Genomic DNA, 14218 nt, shown 5'->3' with positions numbered 1-14218 from the left:
GGCATCATATGACTAATTATCAATTAACCCTGCTTTATATTCTGTCAAGAGTTCATAGAACTTAGGGAGGCATGAATTCTTTTTTGTTAGAAGAGGAAGTATGTTGCTACTGTGGTAAGTTACATATATCGATTTAAGAGCATTTTCTCCGATCTTCCTGTCATTCCTCTCTACAAGGAGCCTGACTATCTTAATGACCTTCCTGTAAGTGCTGAAATGCTGCTGTTAGGTCCCACTCAAACCTTCCCTGAAGGCTTCTCATCTTCAGCGTGAACATCATGCTGGACCCTTGCTCTGTCATCGCAATTGTTGTTTGTCATGTGAAGCTTTTTCTGCATGTGGGAACCTTTGGCAGTGGTTGAAATGCAATCAAGTCACGTCATTAGCTCTGTGTGTACTTATTAGTAGCGTGGAGAAGGTAGTACCTGGAAAAAGTGAAAACTCACTGCCAGCTGTGATCTACGTACACAACTGTATGGTAAAAACAGTGAATGAAGGAAGTGTAAACAGCACTTCAGTGTTTGAAATCATTTATTGGTATTAAGTGCAAAGGTTGGATACATTGTAGTTTTGACAAAATATTTAACTATAATTGACAGTAGTTAAGAGTCACTTTTTGAAAATCTTCTCCAGAGTGCAGAAAAGTTAAATTTTTCTGAAGACATAAATTCCAGCTGGAAATGGAATTCCGATTAAGCAGCTTTACCACTAAGAAAGACTGGTTTTAAAAATCTCTTTCCTTTTCTTCAATAATCAAAATTCAAGATAAAAGTAATACTAATACAGTTCACTTCTTGTCCATGTATTTCCTATGTTCCTGAAGAAGTGAAGAAATAAGCCAAGAGATAGTGTTTCACGGCAGAGTATCAGAGCTGAATTTGCTTTGTGCCATGCTAATTAGAGGACTGAAGGCCTGTTTACAAAGTAAGAATGAAATTATTGGCTTCAACACCACTGAAGAATGGTTGCCAACAATAATCTCCCCAGGAATATATTCACAAAAATATTTGTTAAGTTTCAGCTTTTTGTATGTGTTCATGTAATTTAAAGGGATGCTGTGTATGAATACTCATAGGAGAATGAAATGGTGGGGAGGGCTTACTGACTGTAATGACACTTTACTTGTCTGCAGTTATTTGCAGTGCTTGTACTGTTCTTTTCTTCAAGTGCTACTGGTTGAGGCGCTTGTCCATCCTATACCAGCACAAAATGAGTTACTTTAATCTTACTTGTGAGAGCTTCCTGACATGGTGTTCGTTGCCCAGACACACTTGATCCTTCCTCACTTCTCTTCCAGTTATGGTAACTGTCCCCCCAGTCTAAAGTCCTCCTAATTAGGTTAACAAGCAAAACCACTGTTGTTCCATCTTGCTAGATGTGTCACAGAACATCTAAGCATTTTGCTGAATAAGTCAGTTGCAGGTCAGGACTTTTCCCCCTTGCAGGTGGGAGGCTTAGGGCCCCCTTGCCTTCCTCCCTCATGCCCAGAGTTCTGCAGTCACTCTTGATTCATCAGGTTACCCTGGCAGCATTTTTGGTGCCCTGATGGAAGACTGACAAGGATTAACCATGTGTGGGCTGTGCAAGCCTTGCTGGTCCATGCGCAAAATCACGGATCCCAGCCTTACTAGGCAGCAAGCCTCCAGAGAAAGCAGGTTTGACTAGCAGATTGGCATTTCAATGCCCCACAGAAGGTAGTCTTCATAATGGTCTCACTTGCCTTTGCCCCCTTCTGCAGGCACAAGCTCTGGGGTGAGATGGTTCAGAGGGGTCTCTTAAAGCATCTTCTGTGCCTTTACTGGTGCCCTGGGCAGTTGCCGATCTGCTAGTCAATCAAAAATGGACCTCCCGTTGCCAGAGGTCACAAGCTTCCAGTCTCCTCCACCTCAGCAGCCCACCTCCCCTTACCTGTGGGGCCATGGCCTCTAGCTGTGCCTGTTCCCTTTCTTTTTGTGGCTCAGCTTCTTTCCCCCTGCATTTCTGCAAAAAAAAAAAAAAACCAACCCAACCAACCTCATTTCCCCTGACGGTGGGCAGCTGTCTCATCTCTCCCCATGGCTCCCTCGCCTGACAACACCGCTGCTGCCAGAGACTGCTGAGGCCTGGCCAGGACGCAGCTGCGGTGGCACAGGCGTTTGAAAGGCAGGGTGCTGGGCGCTGCTCGTGTTTCTGGCCTGCCTGCCAGCCAGGCTCGTAGAGAGTGGTAAGCAGGGGTGGGTGCCCGGTGTGCTGGGCCATGAGAATGCCCTGGCTGAGGAAGCCACAGCACTGTGTGTGGCGGGAGCTAACAGGCTGTCCCAGAAGCATTGCTCCTTGCATGCTCTCTGCATAAGCCTGGGCTGTGGGCAGCTGCTGGAAGTCAGCTGTTGGGCTGTGAGGGGTCTGTAGCCAGCCCAGTGCAAGAGTCCTTGCTCTGACCTTTTCATTTTGCTTTTCTAAAACTGTTTTTCACATGGGATTCCCCAGTTTTAAACAAACATAACTTTTTTTACGATTGTAGTTTTATATTGTTGTAAGAGATCTGTTCCTTCTTTATGAAAAGTAAATTTCCAAATAGCAAATTAATTGTTCATATTATTCGTGAGAGAGTCCTTCCCACAGGCAAGGATGCCTTCTTTCTGAATATTGTAAGGTATTTCTAATTAAAAGTATAGTAAATGATGTAAAAGATGTGCCTGTGAAAGAGGAAGAAATGATAGCATGAATAGCTGTGTTTTATTCCAAGGTGTAACATAACAGGGAAAAGTAGCAGTAGAAAGAAGAAAAGTGTTATTATAATCCTCTCTGTGCCTGAATCCATGCAAACTGCAAGGTATGCATTAGACAGAAATTTCCAGAGACAGAAGCTCCATTGTTCACAGGAGTGTATGCTCATGAGCATATTAAAAGTTTATTACCGCTACCTGCCTTTAAAAAACAACACTTACAGTTGTCTTGGTCTCAAGAAGTTTTAAATTGGAAGGCCTCTGAAGCTTGCCAGTGTGGGTTGCAGACCTGCCTGCATACGTGCTTACCATTACAGCTAGGTCTCAAAACTTTCACCATTCCGACATTAATGTGAATTCCTGTAAACAGAAAAATGCAGAGAGCTGTACATACACAGGGGAATGAGGTACAGCTAAAAGGAAGGATTTTATAGGCCAAAGGGCTTTTCTGTTTGGTAGGAAAGCAAGTGTTAGATATTCCGAGTGAAAGATAAAATACAGGTTCAATTTTTCTTTTTCTTTTTTCCTCTCTGCCCGCCCCACCCCCCCAAAGGCTTGGTTGATGAGCACTCTGCTTTAGGACAAATAGCAATCTAGGAAGCCAACTCCAGAGGTCAAATGGAAAAGCTGCATGTAAGTGTAGTAGAAGGTCTATCACCAAAGTTTATGTTCTATAAAAAGAGATCATGTTCTGTTCCAAGCAATGTGAGAATATTTATAGGTAAAGCTACAGCAGTGGATTTGGAGAGTACCTATTTGTGATTCAAGTAGCATGTTTTTAAGGGTTTCACAAAAGACCTGGAGCCTGCTAAAGATTGTTCAGTGCTTTTTCTCATTAACTCTTTCCATATTTATGGACATAGAGCAATTGCAGCAATTCTACTGCAGCTGATATCTTTAAAAATCTTTCTGGTTAGCAGCATGAATATATTTCCTGTAAGAAGCCAAACTGGCCTCAAATCCATGGAATAATGGAGTATATTGTCTTGCAAGGCAGCAACGTTTTTTGCCATAAGAAGTTAAAAAGACACGGATGGCAGTAAGAACAGAGTACTGTTTTTGTCTGCAGTGCTCTCTGTACTTAGTACAGTTACACAAAGAATGTTAAAGGTAGATGCCACTAGCTCTTGCTTGTTTGGTCTTTGTCTGTCTTGAAATTTGCTAGACAATCCAGTATGGCTTTAGTTACCAGAGTTATTATTCAGGAATCATGAATAAATGCTTTGTTCCCCCACCCATGTTTCTTTTTCTCTCACAGATTTTACTCTCTTGTAGTGATAGCTAGGGGCTCAGATGCCTTATGTTAGCAAAGGACTGAACAACTTTGGCCTGTTCTCACGTTTATTTAATTATATGCTGAACAATAAAAAAAAAAGACAAAGAAAAAAAAAAAACAAAACAAGCCTCAAAAGAACTGGGAAGGTACAGAAGGAAATAGGACTGCAGGAAATAGATGTTCCTTGCAACTTTTCTGTCTTTCAGCCAAGCTGATCTCCTAAGTGGAATCAAGTAAAAGAGCTGGTCAGATAACAGTATCTCAGGAGTGTGCGGATAACTGAGCGGTTCCATGAGAGGAGAAAAACCATGTGAAGGGGCAGTCCGGGGCAAATGGAATGAGGGAACGATTTAGTGCTCAGAGGCAGGCTCAGGAAGGAAAACAAACAAGGGTTAGGGATTGAAGGTAATCCTCTAAAGCGGTGTCTACCCTCCCTTGGAGAAATTGTCCTGTCTATAAAATGGAAGTTTTCAGTGCAATTTTGTATCTTTTTTTTTTAATTGAGTTTTCTGAAATTTACACATACAGGCTTATATTTCAAAACAGAATTTTTAAAGGTTAAATACATTTAAAATTATAATGTCATCTTTTTTGCATCACTGATCATTGATTGGTATTGCTTGAAATTTTTATTTCTTTTACTGCATCTTTTATGTGTGCATGTATTGCTTATTTGTTGCTGTTTCTCTTTTCACCTCTTCCCAAGAATTTGTTAAGAAAAGCTTTGTTCAGAATTTGACCACAGTGGCTCTGACTTTGTAAATACGTTTCTGAAAAGTCATGAAAGAATAAAATTCAACACAGTCTTACAGTGATATACAGGAGTGCAACATTAATAGTTTGTAATTTATCAGAGTATCACAGATGTTCAGAATTTAAGCGTAGTAGTAATATATTTTCTACTGGAGTTAGTGTCAAAACATATTAAAATTCTGTTTGTTTTGGAAAATAGAAACAGGTCTGTGACCTAGAAAGATACTTAGAATCCCTCTATTGATGATTCAGTGAAGTTTGAGCCAAGCAAAATGAAATTATTTATTTATTATGTGTTATGCATTGTATCTCGGCTCATACTGTTGCACTGACTTTTTTTAAAAAGATGTGTGAGTTGTTAATATTCTTTTAAATGTGTATCAGTCTCATAAAGTTGATCAAGTAATTGTATGCTGTGTGATTCTTTCAAGTGAGACTAAAGCATATTTCTGCTTGTGCAAAAATCAGAATAGTATAGTGGTGCTAAAATGAAACAACTAACTCCTTGTGTTGCATGTGTGGAAGAGGACATATTTTTAAATTCCTTGTTAAGTAGATAAATATACTGATATGAGGTGCAGTTTAAATACTGGCAGGTAAAAAATGAAGACGTGCATGACTGCATTTTTGTACGAATGGGTACTCAGGTGCATGTTGAATACTCTTCTCTTGTAAAAAGACAACGTGTGAAAGGGAAAGGAAAGGATGGAAAGGGAACGAAAAGGAAGGAAGAAATGAAGGGAAGGGAAAATAAAACATAAGAGAGGAAGCAGGAAAGGAAGGGAGGGAATGAGAAACAAAGACGAGAAAGGAAGAAAAGAGAGAAAAGAGAAATTAAGAAAAAAACCAGTGAGAAATAGGAAGAAAGAAAAAAGGGAGAGAGGGAAGGGAAGGAAGGAAGAGAAGAGGGAGGAGGGGGGAAGTCCCTTTTAAGTGTACTCTTCTGTTATCTGATGGGTTTACAGCCATGTATTCACATACCTTTTCCATTTAAGTAAGAGCTGCATCTGCCCTTGCCAGGTATGAAATGGGGAGCTGGAGGTTAAGAAGGATCTAGAAAGTCAGACAGGATAGATGTGATCAGAAGAGAATTTTTCAGGTTTCACCCTACCAACATCCCATTGTTTGTTTTAGACAGAAATATTTGACATATTTGATTAAAATGACAATTTCATAATTAGAAACCATGGAATGCTTTCTGCAAAGACTTCAAACTCATTCATTCTTGCATCAAAAACTATGTGAATACCTAACTGAAAAGTCTGTTCTTGACTTACGGAGAGCCAAAACTGCTAGATATGTACCAAGTGCTATTGTCTTCAATAGCCTTTTCTTTCAGGCATTGATCCTAGTTGTCTGCTTAATATAATTTTACCTAAACCTTTATGTTTAGTTTTAGAAACTCAAGTCTTTGACCCAAGAAAACTAACATCAATTTTCAGATTCATGTCTGCCCCCTTGACAGATGTCAAAAGAGTATCCTGTATCTTTGCTACCATTAGCAAAATAAGAAAGCAGTGAGTGAAGTAGAAAAATGTCTTCGTATCCTTATATATCTCAAAATTCTATTTACAGATTTTAGTTATGCTCGCTATTACGGTGATTCTTACCTGCAGTTTCAAGGCTTGCATTTGAACATGCAAAACTTCATCCACTTGGAATTTAAGACCTATAATCCTCATGGACTCCTCCTGTATATTGAACAGACACCAGAAACGACAGGACATTTTTTAATTCAGCTTTTCATCAACCATGGCACCTTACAGGTAAGACATCGAAATCTCCCACTGAAGGAGAAATAAGTAAAAGTTAGGATCTGGAGGGGGGGGGTGTCTGTTTTTTACTGTAGAAGATAGTAGATAGAGCTACAGAGAGTCTTGACATACTTCAGTATTTAAGGAAAATAGCTGTCAAACCTGCTATCCATTAGGGCAAATTCATGGCTAATATGATTAATATGTCTCACAAGAGGTGGTACTTGAGGAAAATTGAATAGTGATTATAAATGGGATGTCTCATATGAAAAGCACATATTAAAAGACAAAAATAAAGAATGTAGGTTTTGTCTTTATGACTGATGTGTATTAAGGTATTCTATTTTATATACAGAGCTTAAACTAACCGAACCTCCTCATGTGCAAGTTCATTAAAATTGTTATAAGGAAGGCTGTGGAACTGAGTGAATCGTAATAGGAAATTTACTGTGTAACAGAATAGAGTGTATCTGTTACCATGTGGCTCTGAGCAGAAACCTTTTACTTGGTCCATCGTGTTAATTATCAGTTCCGCAGGATCACAAAAAGCATTTATTTGGCTTTCATGGACAAACTAAATAGGATTACATTTGTTTCTATAAACTTCAGGAGTAGAGTGTGTATCCCATTATATCTTTACCTTTGGCAAATTATTCCTTCTTTTCTGAGGAAGAGGTAAAGTTTGAGGTTTATGAAGACATGGGCATATACTAAAGAGGCTATAAAAAGATATTAAAAGAGAAGTTACTTTTCCTATAATGGATCTTCCATTTTCCTGTTAAAAATTTCCAAAAGTTTGCCTGTCATTATATTCTTCTGTGACAATTGTGAAATGACTTAGGAACAACGTATTTGAGTTATATTTGCCTTCATGTTTAAAAAGCATGATCATATAAAAAAGATACATAAATTGCAGATAAACAGAAGAAGAAAATAACCTTTTACTTTAATTTGTTATATTATGTTTTATTATATTGTGACTATCTTTATCCAGAGCAAATGAGATTAGTCAGGGTCAGGAAGTTATCCAAGGTTTACAAAATGTTGATGACTTTAAGTCTATCTTACTTGTATTCATGTTACAGTAATGATGCAGAAAAACATTTTTCTAACATATAAGCACCATAAAATATGAAAGTACTTTAATTGACAAAAATCTATTCCTAGGTCCCAGTGTGCCATGTTAAAACTAATTGAATTCACTTAATCATTCACAGAGCTGGTCAATTAAATGTAGATTTAAAGCCCAATGAACAAATGGTTCTAAGCTTACAATCAAGCTACAATTACAAGTAGACAAACCATGAAATCAAGTGCTTGTTCACATTAGTATAGGAAATTAAATGGTGTTCCAGAATACTCAAGCCTGCATGCTACATTACGTGTTTGGAAGTGTAAGGAGGCCATAAAATGGTAAGTAAAATTCACCCGTGGCCAATGTTAATTTTAGCTGGGTTGCAGATGGTCAACTTCCTTGCAAATCACGCCCATAATATCTGATTGTACAATACACAAAGATTAAAGCATTTTCATGCATGGTAGGAAGCATATATGTATGCCTGTATATTTCTGGTACAATCGACCTCCTGATCTGGATCTTTAATTAAACACTAGTTTTCCTTGATACACATGACATCTTTCAGGGCTTTATGAAACCATTTGTTATTTTGAAATTCAAGTTCCTAAGCCTTTAACTGTTTAATTATTAGAACTTATGTAATAAAAGCATTTTTCCCACTTTGTAGTATCAGTTTTTATGCGATGAAACTGCAGAAGTCAAAAACATCACTACTACTGCTAGAGTGGATGATGGACACTGGTATAAAGTACAAATTAGGTAAGTTTCATAACTTACTGTTCTCTGTGTTTACAATTGCTTCAAAGACGATTTAGGTTGGATAGTTAGTAAATGCCAGTGATATCATATCTCATTAGCTATGGGTGATACCTGAACGTGTGCGGTAAAATCATGTTATGGCAGTGTGGACTACAACAAATGCTTGGAAAGAGTGTTTAAAACTATAGTACAGTTGGGAACAGTGCTCATCACATCACTGTTGTGCTTAATGGAAATGAGTTTATTCTCATCAAAATCTTAGCAAACATAAACATTCAGGTAGGGAAGCTGCTGTTCAGTAACTTCAAGCTACTTAGTCCAGGAAATAGTTGGATTTCCAATGAGAATGTGACCCATAGAAAGATCTTGGAAAATAGGTAGTCAAAAGCAGCAGCATGACTTTAGTTGCTGTCACTTACTTGCAACTCATAGTAGCATGTATTACTCCTGTAAAAGTAACAGTCCTTGCAACTGAAGGAGGATAAAATGAAAGGAAAATCAGGTAGGTAGTATGTTTTACATGCTCTTTGTACATAGATGTATTTAATGATCAAATGTCTATGCTGTTAGAATCTGCCACCTTTTAAGAACTTGGAAGAAAAAATTTGGTTTCACTTTATAGAAAAATTAGGCATGAGTCTCCTCTCCAGGTGCCTAGTTCTATCAGACAGTTTAAAATAGGTCCAAGTCCTCTAGTCCAGCAAGAAGAGAGCTACCTGTCTGCTTGTCTCTCAGGGGTAAATGACTCCCTAAAAAGTTTGTGAACGTGTACAGAAGGAACAAAAGCCTTTTACTGGAATAAGCCTTTTAGTTATATCTGTCCAAAAGCAGCCAAATGAAACACTTTTGCAGGGCAGCTGCAGCTGGACACTTTGCTTCTATAGGAAACCATAGTGATGATTGTATCCATTATATTGTGCCTTGCTGCTTCAAGTGTGGCAGTGAGTAGTGAGTGAGAAGGACCACAGTTTCTTGCTGCATTTCAGCAATCATTGCTATCATATTATTTTCCAGCATGGTAAACCAGGCTCAAGCTCCAGACCACACAGTACAACAATGCAGACTAATGCAGGGAGCAAAAGCCAGTAATTCACTGCAATTGTGTTTATCACGCAAAAAGGGAATAACATCAAACCAAACCATGGAACATAAAGTAAAAGCAACTGGAAGCTCCCCTCTGACCAGAAGGGAATGGAAGACATCTCTATGACACTGATAAAAGTGGGATTCTGTAAACTCTTGAATTACATATGCAGTTCTGCTAATTTCTATGGTTTGACTCCCTTTCATTCTCAAAATAGAGAAAGTAGGATTGGAAATTTTTTGGAGATTTAAAGATGATAAGGGCATTAAGCAGCTTCTGTATGAATGGTGACTAAAAGTCCATTGAAGACAACTAGGAAGTTAGACAACAAAGAAGTCTTAAGAAATCTAAAGTGACACAGAGAAAGTGGGTAAGGACTGGAGACACAGAATTTTTAGTCTGATAGCTCATTTACTCCATTAGAATTCTATTGTTACTCCTTTTAATTGTTGTTCATTTTAAGAAAGATTTAGGATCCTAAAGATAACAAACTTAAGAATACCTAGACCCTCAGTACTATTGGGAGACTTGAAGAAAAAAACCATCCCTTCCCCTGCCACCAGAGCATTAGGACTGCCATGTCACTGACATTACCTAGGGATGCGATAACTGCCATGATGTGAGTGTGCCTATTTTATGCATCTTCCCCCAGCTCCATCGAGCAGCAAATAAAGTGAATCTATAAATCAGCCTAAGGTAGTAGCAGAAAAAAAAAAACCCAACCCAGTTTGTATTTCCAGCCTTCCTTTTGACCCTAAAAAGGAAGGAAGAAAGAGTTATCTTCCTTCATTTGCACACAATGGTAATCATTTCAGGACAGCTCGGGTAAGATGGGACGCACTGATTTTTGCTGTTAAAAGAGAAGGAGTGCATACCATATATGGGAGTCAAGCTAATTATTAAGCAATTATTAATTACTCGTAGACTGGAAATGGCTTTGGACATTGTTTTAAGATGGTGTTGTGCAGCCACCACCAAGTTGGAGGGGGGAGTGTTGATTTGTTAGAGGATAGGAAAGCTCTACAGAAGGATCTGGACAGGCTGGATCAATGGGCCAAGGCCAATTATAGGAGATTCAACAAGAAGAAGTACCAGGTCCTGCACTTGGATCACAACAACCCCATGCAGTACTACAGGCTTGGGGAAGAGTAGCTGGAAAGCTGCCCAGTTGAAAAGAACCTGGGGGTGCTGGTCAACAGCTGACTGAACATGAGTGATCAGTGTGCCCAGGTGGCCAAGAGCATCCTGGCTGGTATCCAAAACAGTGTGGCCAGCAGGACAAGGGAAGCGATTGTCCCCCTGTACTCGGCACTGGTGAGGCTGCGTCTCAAATGCAGTGTTCAGTTTTGGGTCAATGAAGCTGGTGAAGGGTCTAGACAACAAATCTTAATGAGGAGCAGCTGAAGGAACTGGGGTCATTTAGCCTGGAGAAAAGGAGGCTCAGGGGAGACCTTATCACTTTCTACAACTACCTGAAAGAGGTTGTAGTGAGGTGAGTGTCAGTCTCTTCTCCCAAGTAAGAAGTGACAGGACAAGAGGGAACAGCCTCAAGTTGTGCCAGGGGAAGTTTAGATTGGATATTAGGAATAATTTCTTCAGTGAAATGGTGGTCAAGCATTGGAACAGGCTGCCCAGGGAAGTGGTTGAGTAACCATCCCTGGAGGTATTTAGGAGACTGTAGATGTGGTGTTTAGGGACATGGTTTAGTGGTGGACTTGGCAGTGCTAGGTTAATGGTTGGACTCTATGATCTTAGAGGTCTTTTCAAACCTAAATAATTCTATGATTCTAAGATTTAAAATCTTAATGGCACAGAAGTCAGAAAGATTTGGTTAGAAATGGGTTATTTTCATCTAGTGCATCTTGACATGTGCTTGATTTAATGAAGAAAATTTATGTGCTGTATAGAAAAGTATAATAACCACTACCTTACATACTTACTTCTGTGTTAACAATTAAATATATATTTCTTACAATTCGATTTGATAGATTCAGTCTTGAAATATGTTACTTGTAATCAACTTTAGTATAATACAACATAGTAAAATAACTTTGGTGAAAAATTGCCATAGCATATTCAGCAGTTGTCTAGACCTCTACAACTATTCTTTAGTCTTCTCATAACTGATTTGCAGTGAGATAAGTAAGTTAAGTTTTGAACAACAGTATCTGGGAAGTCAGTGAAGTCAGGATGGGAATGTAGTTGACACTGAATACTACAACATAGTGGCTATGCACAATGTGGGATTTTCTTTGTTCTGCAGATGTTAAGTATTATGAAGAGACATCACAGGCAATAAAAAAAAATATTTTGTACCAATTTGTTGAAATAAAATTGCTCATTCTCATTACTTAATGTATTCTGAACTGTTTGGAACCTTTTTGATGTGGCCCTGTGATGGAAAGGTTTGTGTCTTTCAGATTCACTAAAAGCAATGCATTTCAGCTACTGAAGATAAGCCATCTGCAAATGATATACTGCCTCTACAATATCATGTTAAATTAAAGAAATAGTCTTAAAAGTAGTGTGTTGTGTAATACAAGTTGAAATACAGTGGAAATTAGATAGTGACATCTTCCTTTTCTGCTTACAGAGGAAATGTTACTGCTTCCTTTGTCCCACAAAATTATTCCTGGTGTGACTCAAAGAAATACCACACCTTTTAATGCTTTTAATGCTTTAATAAATATGCATGTTACTGTCAGACACTGTGCTATATCCAGTTCTCATAGTTCACCAGAATATTCATGCTGGAAGTAAAATGGAAACATTGCTGAAGTAAATTTTTCATGATGATGGACTATTGTGGCTACATTTACAACAGTTTAATAAAATTGGATATAATAGGACGACCATATTAGATAAAAAATCTGGGATAGCTTGAATAATTTGTGACAGGATATAAGTTTTTGCCTCAGATTAGTCTTACTTTATGGCACTAGCTGCTAAAACCAACACGTTGACAAGGTTTGCCTCAGAGCAGTGCCTGAGAGTTCCATTTTATGTGTAAGTTTACTAAGCCCAGCTGTTAATGGAAATCATCGCAGCTATTTCACTCACATTTCTGACTGTACTGTTTTGGCTTTCTTAAGGTTACCAGGGAAGTGAAAGAGATACAGTGAAAAATTGATATAGACAATATCCCACGGTGTTTAGATTTCTGCAGGGTATTATGAATGGAAGGAAAATTTAAGACTCAAGCATTGGGAAGTTTACATGTTTGGTTTTGTTATGAAGATACAGTTACCTTACTAGCAATGCAGGGGATGCTCTACCACAGTCTTCTCATTCCAACCCTTATAAAACTGCCTCATTAACTGCTGTAACATTATCTTCTTCAGTCTTCATCACCAAAACAACTTGATAAAAAATTTGTATTGCAGGAACAGGCTGAACTGCAGCAGCATTATTCGAAATTCGTCCTTTTCTTGGTCTGCTATGCTCCATTTCAACAACTATTATTTCAGTACTGATAATAATAGTTTCCTTGATTAAATAAAAAACATTTTTTATTTTATTTTAAATGTCAGATCACAGTTGTCAATTGCTTTAGCAAATCTATCAGTTTATAAATTGATTATGCAGTAGATATCACAAATACAACTTCTTTGTTAAAATTAGTCTATCCACTTTGAACTTGTTTTTTAAGTGACCGTGACCATTAGGATTAGAAAATGGGTGTAGGTGCTCCATCTGTCTAGAAACCAGCTTCAAAATGTGACAGTTCACTTCTTTTAAAAGTGCATCATTCTTCTTTAGCTCCTAATGTTTGTAATTTGAGGTTTGCACTAGTTAACTGTAGGACATTTGGTGATTGATTGTCTTGGTTTTGAGATGTAGATGTTTTTTGATTCCTCTAGTCAGAAAGAAATTCTTCTAATCATGCCATAATGCAACATATGCTCACTCTGGAGCTTGTATATTGTTGGTTTTGATGGCTTTTTGTGAAGGCCTTAGATAATCCATATGGTGCAAAATATGCTGTATTTATTATCCTTCAGAATGTGCTACAAAGCTCATATTTTCCCTAGGGCTTTCAGGCAGGTAAGATAGGCAGATGTCAGATAAAATGGTTAGAAAAAAATTCAGCTGCTTCTCTGTATTGGTTTTCGGGGTTTTATTTCATTTTTATTGTAAATTCCTATTTTTATCTTATCAGAAAGTTACCAAACATTGGCCTTCATTTTTAACATAACAGCGTATAGGTGAAGAGGCCATCCATCTGTTGTTTCATGTACGATTTAAATGCCATATACTCTACTTCATGAAAACACGCTTAATGAGTCATCTCCTCCAAAACTAGTATAAGCCAGAAGATATTAATAGCAATGGCTAATGTTTAATTACAGAAGTGAATTCAGTATTTATAAAACGTGGTAAGAAGTGTGTTCCTGATACAGAATAGCTTCATTCTCTTTTCATTTTCTTGTCCGCTCCCAAGGAAGGTATCAATGGTTTTGCATCAGCTGCAAGACATTTCTTGAAGTACTCGGACACATGCATGGTTAAGCTTGACATATTTATTACCAATACAAATGATTTAGGGAGTTGTTGCACCTCTAAACTGGCCACTGAATAAGTCCTCACAAACATACTTTCATAGCTGTGGCTGTGTTGATCTATTTTTTTTAGTCCCTCCTAAAGAGCCTAGTGCAAAACTAGGAGTGATGAAATGCAACACAAGTGCAGACTTATCTCATAATTTCTACTTTTTGTATAGTCTGAAACTTTACCCAGCTCAGTGGCCTTACTTGGAAGAAGTCAAGTTTATTACATTTTGTTCAATTTATTTATGATTTATTAACACTG

General features: G+C 38.0%; 1 protein-coding gene across 1 annotated transcript in view; it reads left to right on the top strand.

Moving 5' to 3' along the window:
• EYS (eyes shut homolog) overlaps positions 1 to 14218 on the top strand; it is an 871402-nt gene that overhangs the window by 559601 nt on the left and 297583 nt on the right. The window contains exons 32-33 of the mRNA XM_027787807.2: positions 6310 to 6500; positions 8234 to 8325. Coding sequence (XP_027643608.2) covers positions 6310 to 6500; positions 8234 to 8325 — 283 coding nt within the window. The remainder of the gene's footprint in view (positions 1 to 6309; positions 6501 to 8233; positions 8326 to 14218) is intronic.

The sequence above is a fragment of the Falco peregrinus genome, chromosome 7 (genome assembly GCF_023634155.1).
Source record: "Falco peregrinus isolate bFalPer1 chromosome 7, bFalPer1.pri, whole genome shotgun sequence".
Classification (NCBI taxonomy): domain Eukaryota; kingdom Metazoa; phylum Chordata; class Aves; order Falconiformes; family Falconidae; genus Falco; species Falco peregrinus.
The sequence above is the reverse complement of the archived record's forward strand: the minus strand, read 5'-3'. Positions and strand labels throughout refer to the sequence as shown.